General features: G+C 43.8%; 1 protein-coding gene across 1 annotated transcript; it reads left to right on the plus strand.

Moving 5' to 3' along the window:
- The first annotated feature begins 16,750 nt into the window (after nucleotides 1-16,750).
- Nucleotides 16,751-18,427, plus strand: LOC138350089 (spermidine/spermine N(1)-acetyltransferase-like protein 1). The gene is made up of 2 exons (XM_069300376.1): nucleotides 16,751-17,352; nucleotides 18,367-18,427. The coding sequence occupies exons 1-2, from the start codon at nucleotides 16,751-16,753 to the stop codon at nucleotides 18,425-18,427; spliced, it is 663 nt and encodes a 220-aa protein (XP_069156477.1).
- The last annotated feature ends 1,839 nt before the right edge of the window (nucleotides 18,428-20,266 follow it).

Raw genomic sequence — 20,266 nt, forward strand, 5'->3', positions numbered from 1 at the left:
TCTACAGGAGAGGACATCACAGAAATCTATCTGTGCCCTGTAGTTGCAACCGTTGCGACAGGCTCGAACGCAGGTCTATCCGGATTAAGAACATGTTCTATCCGACTAGGCCACGCTGGAGTTGCCTTCTGAATCAAATTTGGCACCTGTATTTATACCTCGGAGCAAGCGGGGAGAGGTAGTGTCTATTTATAAACAATTGCAATGACTGACATGAAGTTGTGAGTTTGTATTGACAGTTAAAAATAAATGACAGCGTTATTCGATGAGGTTGCTGTCCAGTGAAGCAGTGTCATGAATGAAAGAATATAGGAGAATTTAGGCTAACTGACAAACATGTGTATGTTTAAAAGTGTGTATTAATTAATATTTAGTGTTGTGTGTCCAAAAGAGGCGAACGGTTTGCTGGGAAAATATAGCCTTATCGCCGCCTTTTTCTCTGTTTGACGGGGATTGAGGGGGGGGGGGGGTACCAGTGGGGGTGGAAAGGGAGTAGGGATATGGCGGCCACCGTTGGGGGAAGGTTGGTGGTAGGGAGTACCCATGACTACCCCTGTCCTGTGGGTAGTCATGGGTAGGGGGGGTGAGGGGGGGGGAAGGGAGAGATGGCAGTTAGGTATTTAAACTTACTTTTTAGAGATAGGTTATATATGGTAAGGTGTTTAGGACGGAATAAGAAAAGTGTTTGGGGCTGAGTTAAGTATATTAGTTATTGTGATTCATGTTAGAAAGAATGTAGGTCCTTGAAATGTTTAAAGGTTTGTTAATGATTCATTTGTTTAATACTGTATGAATTAACGGTAAGTGAACACTGGAGATTGATATTCAACAGCATATTGAGTGGACAAGTTTAAGCAGGCGGGCAGGCAGGCAGTAATTGTACTGCACTATTCAGTAATTGGCATATTTTCGGTATAAAAAGTCGTAATTTCACACTACTAACACGTGCAGAGAGCCAGAATTTGGCTCCAAAGTATTGCTTGAGGGTCGTATTTGGGATATTTGGGATATTTTGAAAACTGCAGAGGGGGTTTAGGCAAAATGTGACCCATTGCCTCTCTCAGTAATTGGCATATTTTCGGTATAAAAAGACGTAATTTCAAACTGCAAATACGTGCAGAAAGCCAAAATGTGGCTGCAAAATACAGCTCAAGGGTCTAATTTGGGATGTTTGGAATATTTTGAAAACTTCAAAGGGTTTGGGCAAAATGTGACCCATCGCCGCTCTCAGTAATTGGCATATTTTCGGTGTAAAAAGTCGTAATTTCATATTGCGAATACGTCCAGAAAGCCAGAATTTGGCTCCAACATATGGTTCAAGCGTTGAATTTGGGATGTTTGGGATATTTTGAAAACTGCAGGGGGGGTTTGGGCAAAATGTGACCCATCGCGGCTCTCAGTAATTCGCATATTTTCGGTGTAAAAAGTCGTAACTTCAAACTGCGAATACGTGCAGAGAGCCAGAATTTGGCTCCAAAATATTGTTCAAGGGTCAAATTTTGGATGTTTGGGATATTTTGAAAACTGCTGGGAGGGTTTGGGCAAATTATCATCCAACGCCGCTTTCAGTAATTGGCATATTTTCGGTTTAAAAAGTTGTAATTCCTAACTGCGAATGCGTGCAGAAAGCCAGAATTTGGCTCCATAATATGGCTCAAGGGTCGAATTTGGGATGTTTGGGATATTTTCAAATCTGCAGGGGGGTTTTGGGCAAATGTGACCCATCGCCGCTCTCAGTAATTGGCATATTTTCGGTATAAAAATTCGTAATTTCAAACTGCGAATATGTGCAGAGAGCCAAACTTTGGCTTCAAAATATGGGTTAAGCGTCGAATTTAGGATGTTGGGATATTTTGAAATCTGCAGGGGGGTTTCGGAAAAAAATGTGTCCCATCGCCGCTCTCAGTAATTGGCAAATATTCGGTATAAAAATTCGTAATTTCAAACTGCGAATACGTGCAGAAAGCCAGAATTTGGCTTCAAAATATAGGTTAAGCGTCGAATTTGGGATGTTTGGGATAGTTTGAAAACTGCAGGGAGGGTTTGGCTATAATGTGACCCATCGCCGCTCTCAGTTATTGGCACATTTTCGGTGTAGAAAGTCGTAATTTCAAACTGAGAATACGTGCAGAGAGCCACAATTTGGCTCCAAAATATGGCTCAAGGGTCGAATTTGGGATGTTTGGGATATTTTGAAAACTGCAGTGAGGGTTTGGTAAAATGTGATCAATCGCCACTTTCATTAATTGGCATATTTTCGGTATAAAAAGTCGTAATTTCAAACTGCGAATACATGCAGAGAGCCAGAATTTTGCTCCAAAATATGGCTGAAGCGTAGAATTTGGGATGTTTTGGATATTTTGAAAACTGCAAAGGGGGGTTCGTGCAAAATGTGACCCATCGCCACTCAGAGTAATTTGCATATTTTCGGTATAGAAAGACGTAATTTCAAACTGCGAATACGAGCAGAAAGCCAGAATTTGACTCCAAAATATGGCTCAAGGGTCGAATTTGGGATGTTTGTGATATTTTGAAAACTGCAGGGGGGGGGGGGTTCAGGCAAAATGTGACCCATCGCTGCACTCAGTAATTGACATATTTTCGGTGTAAAAGGTCGTAATTTCAAACTGTGAATACGTGCAGAGAGCCAGAATTTGGCTCCAAAATATGGCTCAGCAGTCGAATTTGGGATGTTTGGGATATTTTAAAAACTGCAGGGAGGATTTGGGCAAAAAGTGATCCATCTCTGATTTCAGTAACTGGAATATTTTCGGTATTAAAATTCGTAATTTAAAACGGCGAATACGTGCAGAAAGCCAGAATTTAGCTCCAAAATATGGCTCAAGCGTCGAATTTTGGATGTTTGGGATATTTTTAAAACTGCAGGGAGGGGATGGGACAAAATGTGATCCAAAGCCGCTTTCAGTAATTAGCATATTTTCGGTGTAAAATGTCGTAATTTCAAACTGCGAATACGTCCAGAAAGCAAGAATTTGGCTCCAAAATATGGCTCAAGCGTTGAATTTGGGATGTTTGGGATATTTTGAAAACTGGAGGGGGGGGGGGGAGGTTTCTGCAAAATGTGACCCATCGCCACTCTCAGTAATTGGCGTATTTTCGGTGTAAAAATTCCTAACTTCAAACTGCGAATACGTGCAGAGAGCCAGAATTTGGCTCCAAAATATTGTTCTAGGGTCGAATTTGGGATGTTTTGGATATTTTGAAAACTGCAGGGAGGGTTTGGACAAAATATGATCCAACGCCGAATTCAGTAATTGGCATATTTTCGGTAAAAAAAAGTCGTAATTTCTAACTGCGAATACGTGCAGAAAGCCAGAATTTGGCTCCAAAATATGGCTCAAGGGTTGAATTTGGGATGTTTGGGATATTTTCAAATCTGCAGGGAGGGGTTGGGTCAAAATGTGATCCATCGCCGCTCTCCGTAATTCGCATATTTTCGGTATAAAAATTTGTAATTTCAAACTGCGAATACGTGCAGAGAGACAGAATTTGGCTTCAAAATATGGATTAAGCGTCGAATTTAGGATGTTTGGTATATTTTGAAAATTGCAGGGAGGGGTTGGGTCAAAATGTGATCCATCGCCGCTCTCCGTAATTGGCATATTTTCGGTATAAAAAGTCGTAATTTCAAACTGCGAATACAAGCAGAAAGCCAGGATTTGGCTCCAAAATATAGCTCAAGGGACGAATTTGGGATGTTTGTGATATTTTGAAAACTGCAATGGGGTTTCGGGAAAAATGTGACCCATCGCCGCTCTCAGTAACTGGCATATTTTCGGTATAAAAATTCGAAATTTCAAACTGCGAATACGTGCAGAGAGCCAGAATTTGGCTCCAAATAATGGCTTAAGGGTCGAATTTGGGAAGTTTGGGATATTTTGAAAACTGCAGGGAGGGTTTGGCTAAAATGTGACCCATCGCCGCTCTCAGTAATTGGCATATTTTTGGTGTAGAAAGTCGTAATTTCAAACTGCGAATACGTGCAGAAAGCCAGGATTTGGCTTCAAAATATGGCTCAAGGGTCGAATTTGGGATGTTTGGGATATTTTGAAAACTGCAGGGAGGGATTGGGTCAAAATGTGATCCACAGCTGCTCTCAGTAATTGGCTAATTTTCGGTATAAAAAGACATAATTTCAAACTGCGAATACGTGCAGAGAGCCAGAATTTGGAGCCAGAATTTTGAATTTGGAGCCAGAATTTTGAATTTGGAGCCAGAATTTGACTGTGTATGGAGTCAGCCTCCACCACATCACTGCCTAATGCATTCCATCCGTTAACTACTCTGACACTGAAAAAGTTCGTTCTAACGTCTCTGTACGTTATGGGGTACTCAGTTTCCACCTGTGTCCCCTTGATCGTGTACCACCAGTGTTGAATAGTTTATCCTTGTTTACCCGGTAGATTCCTCTGAGGATTTTTTAGGTTGTGATCATGTCTTCCCTTACTCTTTTGTCTTCCAGTGTCGTAGTGAACACCACGCCAAGTGTAGTGAACATTACGCCAAGGGTAGTGAACACCACGAAAAAGGGTAGTGAGCGCCACACCAAGGGTAGTGAAAACCATGTCAAGGGTAGTGAATACCACGCCAAGTTCAGTGAACACCACGCCACGTTCAGTGAATACCACGCCAAGGGTAGTGAATCCTAGGGTAGTGAACACCATGCGAATGGTAGTGAACACCAAGCAAAAGGTAGTGAACACCACGCCAAGGGTGGTGAACACCACGCTAGGGGTAGTGAACACCACGCCAAGGGTAGTCAAGACCACGCCAAGGGTAGTGAACATCACGCCTAGGGTAGTGAACATCACGCCTAGGGTAGTGAACATCAAGCCAATGGTAGTGAACACCAAGCCATAGGTAGTGAACACCACGTCAAGGGTAGTGAACATAATGCCATGGGAAGTGAACACCACGTCAAAGTTAGTGAAAACCATGCTAAGGGCAGTGAACACCATGCCAATGGAAGTGAACACTATGCCAAGGGTAGTGAACACTATGCCAAGGGTAGTGAACACCTCGTCGGGGGTAGTGAACACCACGCCAAGAGTAGTGAACACCAATTGACGGGTAGTGAACACCGTGCCAAGGGTAGTGAACACCACGCCAAGGTTAGTAAATACCAAGCCAAGGGTAGTGAACACCATGCAAAGGGAAGTGAACACCATGCCAAGGGTAGTGAACACCACGCTAAGGGTTATGAATCCCACGCCAAGGGTAGTGAACAACATGCCAAGGGTAGTGAACAAAACGCCATGGGTAGTGAACACCACGCTAAGGGTAGTGAACACCACCCGAAGGGTACTGAACATAACAAAAGGGCAGTGAACACCACGTCAAGGGTAGTGAACACGATGCAAAGGGTAGTGAACACCACGCTAATGGTAATGAACACCACACCAAGGGTAGTGAACACCAAATGAAGGGTAGTGAACACCACGCCAAGGTTAGTAAACACCACGCCAAGTGTAGTGAACACCATGCAAAGGGTAGTGAACACCACGCTAAGAGTAGTGAACACCACGTCATGGGTAGTGAACACCACACCAAGGGAAGTGAACACCACGCCAGGAGTAGTGAACATTACGCCAAGGGTAGTGAACACCACGCGAAGGGTAGCGAGCACCACACCAAGGAAAGTGAAAACCATGTCAAGGGTAGTGAACACCACGCTAAGTTCAGTGAACACCACGCCAAGGGTAGTTAACACCACGCCAAGGGTAGCGAACACCACGCCCTGGGTAGTGAACACCACGTCAAGGGTAGTGAACACCACGCAAGGGGTCGTGAACACCACCCCAAGGGAAATGAACACCATGCCAAGGGTAGTGAACACCATGCAAATGGTAGTGAACACCAAGCCAAAGGTAGTGAACACCATGCCAAGGGTGGTGAACACCACGCCAGGGGTAGTGAACACCACGCCAAGGGTAGTGAACACCACGCCAAGGGTAGTGAACATCACGCCAAGGGTAGTGAACATCACGCCAAGGGTAGTAAACATCAAGCCAAAGGTAGTGAACACGACGCCATGGGTAGTGAACACCATGCCATGGGTAGTGAACACCACGCCAAGGTTAGTAAATACCATGCCAAGCATAGTGAACACCATGCAAAGGGAAGTGAACACCATGCCAAGGGAAGTGAACACTATGCCAATGTTAGTGAACACTATGCCAAGGGTAGTGAACACTTCGCCAGGGGTAGTGAACACCAAATGAAGGGTAGTGAACACCATGCCAAGGGTAGTGAACACCACGCCAAGGTTAGTAAATACCACGCCAAGGGTAATGAACCCCACGCCAAGGGTAATGAACACCACGTAAAGGGTAGTGAACACTATGCCAAGGGTAGTGAACACCTCGCCAGGGGTAGTGTACACAAAATGAAGGGTAGTGAACACCATGCCAAAGGTAGTGAACACCACGCCAAGGTTAGTAAATACCATGCCAAGCATGGTGAACACCATGCAAAGGGAAGTGAACACCATGCCAAGGGTAGTGAACACCACGCCATGGGTAAAGAACCCCACGCCAAGGGTAATGAACACCACGCCAAGGGTAGTGAACACTATGCCAAGGGTAGTGAACACTATGCCAAGGGTAGTGAACACCTCGCCAGGGGTAGTGAACACCACGCCAAGGGTAGTGAACACCACGCTATGGGTAGTGAACACGATGCCAAGGGTAATGAACACCACGCCAAAAGTAGTGAAAACCACGCCAAGGGTAGTGAACACCACGCCAAGGGTAGTGAATACCACGCCAAGGGTAGTGAACCCAACGCCAAGGGTAGTGAACACCACGTCAAGGGTAGTGAACACTACGCCAAAAGTAGTGAAAACTACGCCAAGGGTAGTGAACACCACATTAAGGGTAGTGAACCCAACGCCAAGGGTAGTGAATACCACACGAAGGGTAGTGAACACCACGCTGAGAGTATTGAACACACCGCCAAGGGTAGTGAACACCACGCCAAGGGTACTGAACACCACGCCAAGGGTAATGAATACCACGCCAAGGGTAGTGAACCCAACGCCAAGGGTAGTGAACACCACGTCATGGGTAGTGAACACCACGCCAAGTTCAGTGAACACCACGTCTCGTTGAGTGAATACCACGCCAAGGGTAGTGAACACCACGCCAAGAGTAGTGAACACCACGCCCAGGGTAGTGAATACCACGTCAAGGGTAGTGAACACCATGCCAAGGGTAGTGAATACCTTGCCAATGGTAGTGAACACCACGCCAAGGGTAGTGAACACCACGCCTAGGGTAGTGAATACCACGCCAAGGGTAGTGAACACCACGCTAAGGGTAGTGAACACCATGCCAAGGGTAGTGAACACCATGCCAATGGTAGTGAACACCAAGTCAATGGTAGTAAACACCAAGCCAAGGGTAGTGAACACCATGCCATGGGAAGTGAACACCACGCCAATGGTAGTGAACACCACGCCAAGGGTGGTGAACACCACGCCAAGGTTAGTGAACCCCACGTCAAGGGTAGTGAAAACTACGCCAAGGGTAGTGAACGTGACGTCAAGGGTAGTGAACACCACGTTAAGGGTAGTGAACACCACGCCATGTTTAGTGAACACCAAACCAAGGGTAGTGAACACAACGCCAAGGGTAGTGAACACCACGCCAAGTTCAGTGAACACCAAACCTAGGGTAGTGAACACAACGCCAAGGGTAGTGAACACCACGCCAAGTTCAGTGAACACCACGCAAAGGGTAGTGAACACCACGCTAAGGGTAGTGAACACCACGCTAAGGGTAGTGAACACCACGCTAAGGGTAGGGAACACCACGCCAAGGGAGGTGAACATAACGCCAAGGGTAGTGAACACTATGCTAAGGGTAGTGAACACCATGCCAAGGGTAGTGAACACCACGCCCAGGGTAGTGAACACTATGCCAAGGGTAGTGAACACCATGCCAAGGGTAGTGAACACCACGCCCAGGGTAGTGAACACCACGTGAAGGGTAGTGAACACCACTCCAAGGGTAGTGAACACCACGCCAAGGGTAGTGAACACCACGCCAAGTGTAGTGAACACCACGCAAAGGGTAGTGAATACCACGCCAAGGGTAGTGAACCCAACGCCAAGGGTAGTGAACACCACGTCATGGGTAGTGAACACTACGCCAAGGGAAGTGAACACCACTACAAGAGTAGTGAACATTACGCCAAGGGTAGTGAAAACAATGTCAAGGGTAGTGAACACCACGCCAAGTTCAGTGAACACCACGTCACGTTGAGTGAATACCACGCCAAGGGTAGTGAACACCACGCCAAGGGTAGTGAACACCACGCCCAGGGTAGTGAACACCACGTCAAGGGTAGTGAACACCATGCCAAGGGTAGTGAATACCTTGCCAATGGTAGTGAACACCACGCCAAGGGTAGTGAACACCACGCCAAGGGTAGTGAACACCACGCTAAGGGTAGTGAACACCATGCCAAGGGTAGGGAACACCACGCCAAGGGTGGTGAACATAACGCCAAGGGTAGTGAACACTATGCCAAGGGAAGTGAACACCATGCCAAGGGTAGTGAGCACCACGCCCAGGGTAGTGAACACCACGTGAAGGGTAGTGAACACCACTCCAAGGGTAGTGAACACCACTCCAAGGGTAGTGAACACCACGCCAAGGGTAGTGAACACCACGCCAAGGGTAGTGAACACCACGCCAAGAATAGTCAACACCACGCCAAGGGTAGTGAACACCACGCTAAGGGTATTGAACACCATGCCAAGGGTATTGAAATTTCGCCTTTTATACCAAAAATATGCCAATTACTGAAAGCAGCTATAGATCACATTATGCCAAAACCCTCCCTGCAGTTTTCAAAATATCCCAAACATCTCAAATTGGACGCTTGAACCATATTTTGGAGAACAATTCTGGCTCCCTGCACGTATTCGCAGTTTGAAATTACGACTTTTTATACCGAAAATATGCCAATTACTGAAAGCAACGATGGATCACATTTTGCCAAACCCTCCCTGCAGTTTTCAAAATATCCCAAACATCCCAAGTTCGACACTTGAGGCATAATTTGGAGCCAAATTCTGGCTCTCTGCTTGTATTCGCAGTTTGAAATTACGACTTTTTACACCGAAAATATGCCAATTACTGAAAGCGGCGATGGATCACATTTTGCCCAAACTCTCCCTGCAGTTTTCAAAGTATCTCAAACATCCCAAATTCGACGCTGGAGCCATATTTTGGAGCCAAATTCTTGGGCTCAGCACGTATTCGCAGTTTGAAATTACGACTTTTTATACCAAAATACGCCAATTACTGAGAGCCGCGATGGTTCACATTCTGCCCAAACCCTCTCTGCAGTTCGCAAAATATCCCAAACATCCCAAATTCGACCCTTGAGCCATATTATGGAGCCAAATTTTGGCTTTCTGCACGTATTCACTATTTGAAATTACGACATTTTATGCCGAAATAATGCCAATTATTGAAACCTGCGATGGACCACATTTTGCCCAAACCCTCTTTTCCGTATTTAAAATATCCCAAACATCCAAAATTCGACCCTTGAGACATATTTTGGAGCCAAATTCTGGCTTTCTTCATGTATTCGCAGTTTAAAATTACGAATTTTTATACCGAAAAATGCCAATTACTGTAAGGGCCATGGACCACATTTGGCCCAAACTCTTTTTGGAGTTTTCAAAATATATAAACATCCCAAACTCTACGCTTGAGCCATATTTTGGAGCCAAATTCTTGCTCTCTGCACGTATTCGCAGTTTGAAATTACAAAGTTTTATACCGAAAATATGCCAATTACTGAGAGCAGCGATGTGTCACATTTTGCCCGAACCGCCTCTGCACTTTTCAAAATATCCCAAACGTCCCAAATTTGACGCTTGAGCTATATTTTGGAGCCAAATTCTGGCTCTCTGCTTGTATTCGCAGTTTGAAATTACGACTTTTTACACCGAAAATATGCCAAATACTGACAGAGGCGATTGTTCACATTTTGCCCAAACCCCCTGAAGTTTATACCGAAAATATGCAAATTGCTGAAAGCGTCGATGAATCACATTTTGCCCAAACCCTCCTCGCAGTTTTCAAAATATCCCAAACATCCCAAATTCGACGCTTGAGCCATATTTTGGAGCCAAATTCTGGCTCTCTGCACGTATTCGCAGTTTGAAATTATGATTTTTATACCAAAAATATGCCAATTACTGAAAGCAGCGATGGGTCACATTTTGCCCAAACACTCGTGCAGTTTTCAAAATATCCCAAACATCCCAGTTTCGACCCTTGAGCCATATTTTGGAGCCAAATTCTCGTTCTCTGCAAGTATTCGCAGTTTGAAATTGCGACTTTTTATACCGGAAACATGCCAATTACTGAGAGCGGCGATGGGTCATATTTTGCCCAAATCCTCCCTGCAGTTTTCAAAATATCCCAAACATCCCAAATTCGACCCTTGAGCCATATTTTGGAGCCAAATTCTGACTTTCTGCACGTATTCGCAGTTTGAAATTACGACTTTTTATACCAAAATACGCCAATTACTGAGAGCCGCGATGGTTCACATTCTGCCCAAACCCCCTCTGCAGTTCGCAAAATATCCCAAACATCCCAAATTCGACCCTTGAGCCATATTATGGAGCCAAATTTTGGCTTTCTCTACGTATTCGCAATTTGAAATTACGACATTTTATGCCGAAATAATGCCAATTATTGAAAGCCGCGATGGACCACATTTTGCCCAAACCCTCTTTTCCGTTTTTAAAATATCCCAAACATCCAAAATTCGACCCTTGAGACATATTTTGGAGCCAAATTTTGGCTTTCTGCATGTATTCGGAGTTTAAAATTACGACTTTTTATACCGAAAATGGCCAATTATTGTAAGCGGCGATGTGTCACATATTGCCCAAACCCTCCCTGCAGTTTTCAAAATATCCCAAACATCCCAAATTCGACCCTTGAGCCATATTTTGGAGCCAAATTCTGACTTTCTGCACGTATTCGCAGTTTGAAATTACGACATTTTATACCGAAATATTGCCAATTACTGAAGGCCGCGATGGATCACATTTTGCCCAAACCCTCCTTGCCCTTTTTAAAATTTCCCAAACATCCCAAATTCGAGCCTTGAACCATATTTTGGAGCCAAATTCTGGCTTTTTGCATGTATTCGCAGTTTGAAATTACGACTTTTTATACCGAAAATATGCCAATTACTGAAAGCGGCGATGGATCACATTTTGCCCAAACTCTCCCTGCAGTTTTCAAAGTATCTCAAACATCCCAAATTCGACGCTGGAGCCATATTTTGGAGCCAAATTCTTGGGCTCAGCACGTATTCGCAGTTTGAAATTACGACTTTTTATACCAAAATACGCCAATTACTGAGAGCCGCGATGGTTCACATTCTGCCCAAACCCTCTCTGCAGTTCGCAAAATATCCCAAACATCCCAAATTCGACCCTTGAGCCATATTATGGAGCCAAATTTTGGCTTTCTGCACGTATTCACTATTTGAAATTACGACATTTTATGCCGAAATAATGCCAATTATTGAAACCTGCGATGGACCGCATTTTGCCCAAACCCTCTTTTCCGTATTTAAAATATCCCAAACATCCAAAATTCGACCCTTGAGACATATTTTGGAGCCAAATTCTGGCATTCTACATGTATTCGCAGTTTAAAATTACGAATTTTTATACCGAAAAATGCCAATTACTGTAAGGGGCGATGGACCACATTTGGCCCAAACTCTTTTTGGAGTTTTCAAAATATATAAACATCCCAAACTCTACGCTTGAGCCATATTTTGGAGCCAAATTCTTGCTCTCTGCACGTATTCGCAGTTTGAAATTACAAAGTTTTATACCGAAAATATGCCAATTACTGAGAGCAGCGATGTGTCACATTTTGCCCGAACCGCCTCTGCACTTTTCAAAATATCCCAAACGTCCCAAATTTGACGCTTGAGCTATATTTTGGAGCCAAATTCTGGCTCTCTGCTTGTATTCGCAGTTTGAAATTACGACTTTTTACACCGAAAATATGCCAAATACTGACAGAGGCGATTGTTCACATTTTGCCCAAACCCCCTGAAGTTTATACCGAAAATATGCAAATTGCTGAAAGCGTCGATGAATCACATTTTGCCCAAACCCTCCTCGCAGTTTTCAAAATATCCCAAACATCCCAAATTCGACGCTTGAGCCATATTTTGGAGCCAAATTCTGGCTCTCTGCACGTATTCGCAGTTTGAAATTATGATTTTTATACCAAAAATATGCCAATTACTGAAAGCAGCGATGGGTCACATTTTGCCCAAACACTCGTGCAGTTTTCAAAATATCCCAAACATCCCAGTTTCGACCCTTGAGCCATATTTTGGAGCCAAATTTTGGCTTTCTGCATGTATTCGCAGTTTGAAATAACGACATTTATACCGAAAATATGCCAACTACTGAGAACGGCGATGGTTCACATTTTGCCCGAACCCCCCCCCCCCCCCCCGTTGCAGTTTTCAAAATATCCCAAGCATCCCAAATTCGACGCTTGAGCCATATTTTGGAGCAAAATTCTCGTTCTCTGCAAGTATTCGCAGTTTGAAATTACGACTTTTTATACCGAAATAATGCCAATTACTGAAAGCCGCGATGGACCACATTTTGCCCAAACCCTCTTTTCCGTTTTTAAAATATCCCAAACATCCAAAATTCGACCCTTGAGACATATTTTGGAGCCAAATTCTGGCTTTCTGCATGTATTCGCAGTTTAAAATTACGACTTTTTATACCGAAAAATGCCAATTACTGTAAGCGGCGATGGACCACATTTGGCCCAAACCCTTTCTGCAGTTTTCAAAATATCCCAAACATCCCAAACTCTACGCTTGAGCCATATTTTGGAGCCAAATTCTTGCTCTCTGCACGTATTCGCAGTTTGAAATTACAAAGTTTTATACTGAAAATATGCTAATTACTGAGAGCAGCGATGTGTCACATTTTGCCCGAACCCCCTCTGCACTTTTCAAAATATCCCAAACGTCCCAAATTTGACGCTTGAGCTATATTTTGGAGCCAAATTCTGGCTTTCTGCACGTATTCACAGTTTGAAGTTACGACTTTTTATACCGAAAATATGCCAATTACTGAGAGCGGCGATGGGTCATATTTTGCCCAAACCCTCCCTGCAGTTTTCAAAATATCCCAAACTTCCCAAATTCGACCCTTGAGCCATATTTTGGAGCCAAATTCTGACTTTCTGCACGTATTCGCAGTTTGAAATTACGTTATTTTATACCGAAATAATGCCAATTTCTGAAAGCGGCGATGGATCACATTTTGCCCAAACCCTCCCTGCAGTTTTCAAAGTATCTCAAACATCCCAAATTCGACGCTGGAGCCATATTTGGGAGTCAAATTTTTGGGCTCACCACGTATTCGCAGTTTGAAATTACGAATTTTTATACCAAAATACGCCAATTACTGAGAGCCGCGATGGTTCACATTCTGCCCAAACCCCCTCTGTAGTTCGCAAAATATCCCAAACATCCCAAATTCGACCCTTGAGCCATATTATGAAGATAAATTTTGGCTTTCTGCACGTATTCGCTATTTGAAATTACGACATTTTATGCCGAAATAATGCCAATTATTGAAAGCCGCGATGGACCACATTTTGCCCAAACTCTCTTTTCCGTTTTTAAAATAACCCAAACATCCAAAATTCGACCCTTGAGACATATTTTGGAGCCAAATTCTGGCTTTCTGCATGTATTCGCAGTTTAAAATTACGACTTTTTATACCGAAAAATGCCAATTACTGTAAACGGCGATGGACCACATTTGGCCCAAACTCTTTCTGCACTTTTCAAAATATCCCAAACATCCCAAACTCTACGCTTGAGCCATATTTTGGAGCCAAATTCTTGCTCTCTGCACGTATTCGCAGTTTGAAATTACAAAGTTTTATACCGAAAATATGCCAATTAGTGAGAGCAGCGATGTGTCACATTTTGCCCGAACCCCCTCTGCACTTTTCAAAATATCCCAAACGTCCCAAATTTGACGCTTGAGCTATATATTGGAGCCAAATTCTGGCTCTCTGCTTGTATTCGCAGTTTGAAATTACGACTTTTTACACCGAAAATATGCCAAATACTGACAGAGGCGATTGTTCACATTTTGCCCAAACCCCCCGAAGTTTATACCGAAAATATGCAAATTGCTGAAAGCGTCGATGAATCACATTTTGCCCAGACCCTCCTCGCAGTTTTTAAAATATCCCAAACATCCCAAATTCGACGCTTGAGCCATATTTTGGAGCCAAATTCTGGCTCTCTGCACGTATTCGCAGTTTGAAATTATGATTTTTATACCGAAAATATGCCAATTACTGAAAGCAGCGATGGGTCACATTTTTCCCAAACACCCGTGCAGTTTTCAAAATATCCCAAACATCCCAGTTTCGACGCTTGAGCCATATTTTGGAGCCAAATTCTGGCTCTCTGCACGTATTCGCAGTTTGAAATTACGACTTTTTATACCAAAATAATGCCAATTACTGAAAGCCGCGATGGACCACATTTTGACCAAACCCTCTTTTCCGTTTTTAAAATATCCCAAACATCCAAAATTTCACCCTTGAGACATTTTTTGGAGCCAAATTCTGGTTTTCTGCATGTATTCGCAGTTTAAAATTACGACTTTTTATACCGAAAAATGCCAATTACTGTAAGCGGCGATGGACCACATTTGGCCCAAACCCTTTCTGCAGTTTTCAAAATATCCCAAACATCCCAAACTCTACGCTTGAGCCATATTTTGGAGTCAAATTCTTGCTCTTTGCACGTATTCGCAGTTTGAAATTACAAAGTTTTATACTGAAAATATGCTAATTACTGAGAGCAGCGATGTGTCACATTTTGCCCGAACCCCCTCTGCACTTTTCAAAATATCCCAAACGTCCCAAATTTGACGCTTGAGCTATATTTTGGAGCCAAATTCTGGCTTTCTGCACGTATTCGCAGTTTGAAATTACTACGTTTTATGCCGAAAAAATGCAAATTACTGAAAGCGTCGATGAATCATATTTTGCCCAAACCCTCCCCACAGTTTTCAAAATATCCCAAACATCCCAAATTCAACCCTTGAGCCATATTTTAGAGCCAAATTCTGGCTCTCTGCACGGATTCGCAGTTTGAAATTACGACTTTTTATACCGAAAATATGCCAATTACCGAATGCAGCGATCGGTCACATTTTGCCCAAACCCTCCCTGCAGTTTTCAAAATATTTTAAACATCCCAAATTCGACGCTTGAACCATATTTTGGAGCCAAATTCTGGCTCTTTGCCCGTATTCGCAGTTTTAAATTATGATATTTTATACAGAAAATATGCCAATTACTGAAAGCGCCGATGTATCACATTTTGCCCAAACACCCTCTGAAGTTTTCAAAATATCTCAAACGTCCCAAATTCGACGCTTGAGCCATATTTTTGAGCCAAATTCTGGCCCTCTGCACGTATTCGCAGTTTGAAGTTTCGACTTTTTATACCAAAAATATGTCAATTACAGAAAGCAGCGACAGATCACATAATGCCCAAACCCTCCCTGCAGTTTTCAAAATATTTTAAACATCCCAAATTCGACCCTTGAGCCATATTTTGGAGCCCAATTTTGGCTTTCTGCATGTATTCGCAGTTTGAAATTACGATTCTTTATACCGAAAGTATGCCTATTACTGAGAGCAGCGATGGGTCACATTTTGCCCAAACCCCCCTGTAGTTTTCAAAATATCCCATACATCCCAAATTCGACCCTTGAGCCATATTTTTGAGGCACATTCTGGCTCTCAGTACGTATTCGCAGTTTGAAATTACGACATTTTAAGCCGAAAATATGCCAATTACTGAGAGCGGCAATGGGTCACATTTTTCCGAAACCCCACTGCAGTTTTCAAAATATCCCCAAAATCCCCAATTAGACCCTTGAGCCATATATTGGAGCGAAATTCTGGCTCTCTGCACGTATTCGCAGTTTGAAATTACGACATTTTATACCGAAAATATGCCAAGTACTTAAAGCGTCGATGAATCACATTTTGCCCAAACCCTCTCTTCAGTTTTCAAAATATCCAAAACGTCACAAATTCGACCATTGAGGAATAATTTGGAGTCAAATTCTGGCTCTCTGCTAGTATTCGCAGTTTGAAATTACGACTTTTTACACCGAAAATATGCCAATTACTGAGGGCGGCGATGGGTCACATTTTGCCCAAACACCCTGCAGTTTTCAAAATATCTCAAACATCCCAAATTCGACCCTTGAGCAATATTTTGGAGCCAAATTCTGGTTCTCTGCACGTATTCGCAGTTTGAAATCACGACTTTTATACCGAAAATATGTCAATTACTGAGAGCGGCGATGGGTCACATTTTGCCCGAACCCCTCTGTATTTTTTAATATATCCCAAACGTCCCAAATTTGACGCTTGAGCTATATTTTTGAGCCAAATTCTGGCTTTTTGCACGTATTCGCAGCAATGGGTCACATTTTGCCCAAACAGCCCCTGCTGTTTTAAAAGTTATCCCAAACATCCCGAATTCGACGCTTGAGCTATATTTGGGAGCCAAATTCTGGTTCTCTGCACATATTCGCAGTTTGAAATTACGACTTTTTATACCGAAAATATGCCAATTACTGAAAGTAGCGATGGATCACATTTTGACGCAACCTAATCTGACGCTACCTGACTTGACTCAAACAGACCTGACACTACCTGACCTGACGGAACCTGACCTGACGCTACCTGACCTGACCCAACCTGACCTGACGCAAACTGACCTGACGCAACCTGACTTGACGCTACCTGCCCTGAAGCAACCTGACCGGACACAACCTGACCTGACGCAACCTGACATGACGCAACCTGACCTGATGCAACCAGACCTGACGATACCTGACCTGACGCAACCTGACCTGACGCAACCTGACTTGACGCTACCTGCCCTGAAACAACCTGACCTGACGCAACCTGACCTGACGCAACCTGACCTGACGCAACCTGACCTGATGCAAAGTGACCTGACGATACCTGACCTGTCGCTACCTGACCTGACACTAGCTGACTTGACGCAGCCTGACATGACGCAACCTGAACTGACGCAACCTGACCTGACGCAACCTGACCTGACGCAACCTGACCTGACGCTACCTGACCTGACGCAACCAGACATGAGGCAACCTGACTTGACGCAACCTGTCCTGACGCAACCTGACCTGACGCAACCTGACCTGATGCAACCTGACCTGACGCAAACTTACCTGACGCAACCTGACCTGATGCAACCTGACCTGACGCAATCTGACCTGACGCAACCTGACCTGATGCAACCTGACCTGACGCAAACTTACCTGACGCAACCTGACCTGATGCAACCTGACCTGACGCAACCTGACCTGACGCAACCTGACCTGATGCAACCTGACCTGACGCAACCTGACCTGATGCTACCTGCCCTGACCTGATACAAACTGACCTGACGAAACCTGACTTGACGCAACCTGTCCTGACGCAACCTGACCTGACGCAACCTGACCTGACGCAACCTGACCTGATGCAACCTGACCTGACGCAAACTTACCTGACGCAACCTGACCTGATGCAACCTGATCAGACGCTACCTGACCTGAATCAACCTGACCTGACACAACCTGACCTGACCTGACCTTCAGTAATTGGCCTATATTCTGTATAAAAGTTGTAATTTCAAACTGCGAATACGTGCAGAGAGCCAGAATTTGGCTCTAAATTATTTCTCAAGGGTCGAATTTCCGATGAATGGGATATTTTGAAAACTGCAGGGGGGGGGGGGGGTTTGGGCCAAATGTGACCCATCGCCGCTCTCAGTAATCAGCATATTTTCTGTATAGAATGTCGTAATTTCAAACTGCGAATACGAATAGAGAGCCAGAATTTGGCTCCAAAATATGACTCAAGCGTCGAATTTGGGATGTTTTGGATATTTAGAAAACTGCAGGGTGGTTTGGGCAAAATGTGACCCGTCGCCGCTCTCAGTAATACCTTACCTTGAGGTTACCTTGAGATGCTTCCGGGGCTTAACGTCCCCGCGGCCCGGTCGTCGACCAGGCCTCCTGGTTGCCGGACTGATCAACCAGGCTGTTGGACGAGGCTGCTCGCAGCCTGACGTATGAGTCACAGCCTATTTGATCAGGTATCCTTTGGAGGTTCTTATCCAGTTCACTCTTGAACACTGTGAGGGAGCGGCCAATTGACCATATTTTCATTTGGCATATTGAATTGGCAGGTATCCTTTGGAGGTGCTTATCCAGTTCTCTCTTGGACACTGTGAGGGGTCGGCCAATTGACCATATTTTCAATTGGCATACAGTAATTGGCATATTTTCGGTATAAAATGTCGTAATTTCAAACTGCGAAAACGTGTTGAGAGCCCGAATTTTGCTCCAAAATATGGTTCAAGCGTCGGATTTAGGATGTTTGGGATATTTTTAAAACTACAGGGATGTTTGGACAAAATTTGATCTATCGTCGATTTCAGTAATTGGCCTAATTTCAGTATAAAAAGTCGTAATTTCAAACTGCGAATACGTGCAGAGAGCCAGAAATTGGCTCCAAAATATGGCTCAAGCTTCGAATTTGGCATGTTTGGGATATTTTGAAAACTGCAGGGAGGGTTTGGTCAAAATGTGATCCATCGCTGCATTCAGTAAGTGCCATATTTTCGGTATAAAAATTCGTAATATCAAACTGCGAATACGTGCAGAGAGCCAGAATTTGGCTCCAAAAATGGCTCAAAAGACGAATTTGGGATGTTTGGGATATTTTGAAAACTGCAGGGGGGTTTGGGCAAAATGTGATCCATCGCCGCTCTCAGAAATTGGCATATATTTCGGTATAAAAAGTCCTAATTTAAAACTGCGAATACGTGCAGAGCGCCAGAATTTGACTCCAAAATATGGATCAAGGGTGTAATTTGGGATGTTTGGAATATTTTGAAAACTGCAGGGGGTTTTGGCAAAATGTGACCCTTCGCTGATCACAGAAATTGGCATTATTTCGGTATAAAAAGTCGAAATTTCAAACTGCTAATACGTGCAGAGAGCCACATTTGGCTCCAAAATATAGCTCATGGGTCGAATTTGGAATGTTTGGGATATTTTGAAAACTGCAGGGGGGCTTGGGCATAATGTGAAACATCGCCGCACTCATTAATTGGCATATTTTCGGTATAAAAAAAAAATTCCACGGCTAATACGTGCCGAGAGCCCGAATTTGGCTCCAAAATATGGCTCAAACGTCGAATTTGGGATGTTTGGGATATTTTTAAAACTGCAGGGAGGGTTTGGGCAGAATGTGATCCATCGCCCCTTTCAGTAATTGGTATATTTTCGGTATAAAAAGTCGTAATTTCAAACTGCGAATACGTGCAGAGAACCAGAATTTGGCTCCAAAATATTACTCAAGCGTCGAATTTGGGATGTTTGGGATATTTTGAAAACTGCAGGGGGTGGGGGGTACAATGTGACCTATCGCCGCTCTCAATAATTGACATATTTTCGGTATAAAATGTCGTAATTTCAAACTGGGAATACATGCAGTAAGCGAAAATTTGGTTCCAAAATATGGCTCATGGGTCGAATTTGGGATGTTTGAAATATTTTGAAAACTGCAGGGAGGGTTTGGGCAAAATGTGATCCATCGCCGCTTTCAGTAATTGGCATATTTTCGGTATAAAAATTCGTAATTTTAAACTGCGAATACGTGCAGAGAACCAGAATTTGGCTCCAAAATAAGGCTCAAGGGTCGAATTTGGGATGTTAGGGATGTTTTGAAAACTGCAAGGAGGGTTTGGGCAAAATGTGATCCATCGCCGCTCTCAGTAATTGTCATATTTTCGGTATAAAAATTCGTAATTTTAAACTGCGAATACGTGCAGAGAACCAGAATTTGGCTCCAAAATATGGCTCAAGCGTCGAATTTGGGATCTTTAGGATATTTTGAAAACTGCAAGGAGAGTTTGGGCAAAATGTGATCCATCGTTGTTTTCAGTAATTGGCATATTTTCGGTATAAAAAGTCGTAAATTCAAACTGCGAATACATGCAGAGAGCCAGAATTTGACTCCAAAATATGGCTCAAGGGTGTAATTTGGGATGTTTGGGATATTTTGAAAACTGCAAGGGTGGT

The sequence above is a fragment of the Procambarus clarkii genome, chromosome 44, assembly GCF_040958095.1.
Source record: "Procambarus clarkii isolate CNS0578487 chromosome 44, FALCON_Pclarkii_2.0, whole genome shotgun sequence".
NCBI classification, from domain to species: Eukaryota; Metazoa; Arthropoda; class Malacostraca; order Decapoda; family Cambaridae; genus Procambarus; species Procambarus clarkii.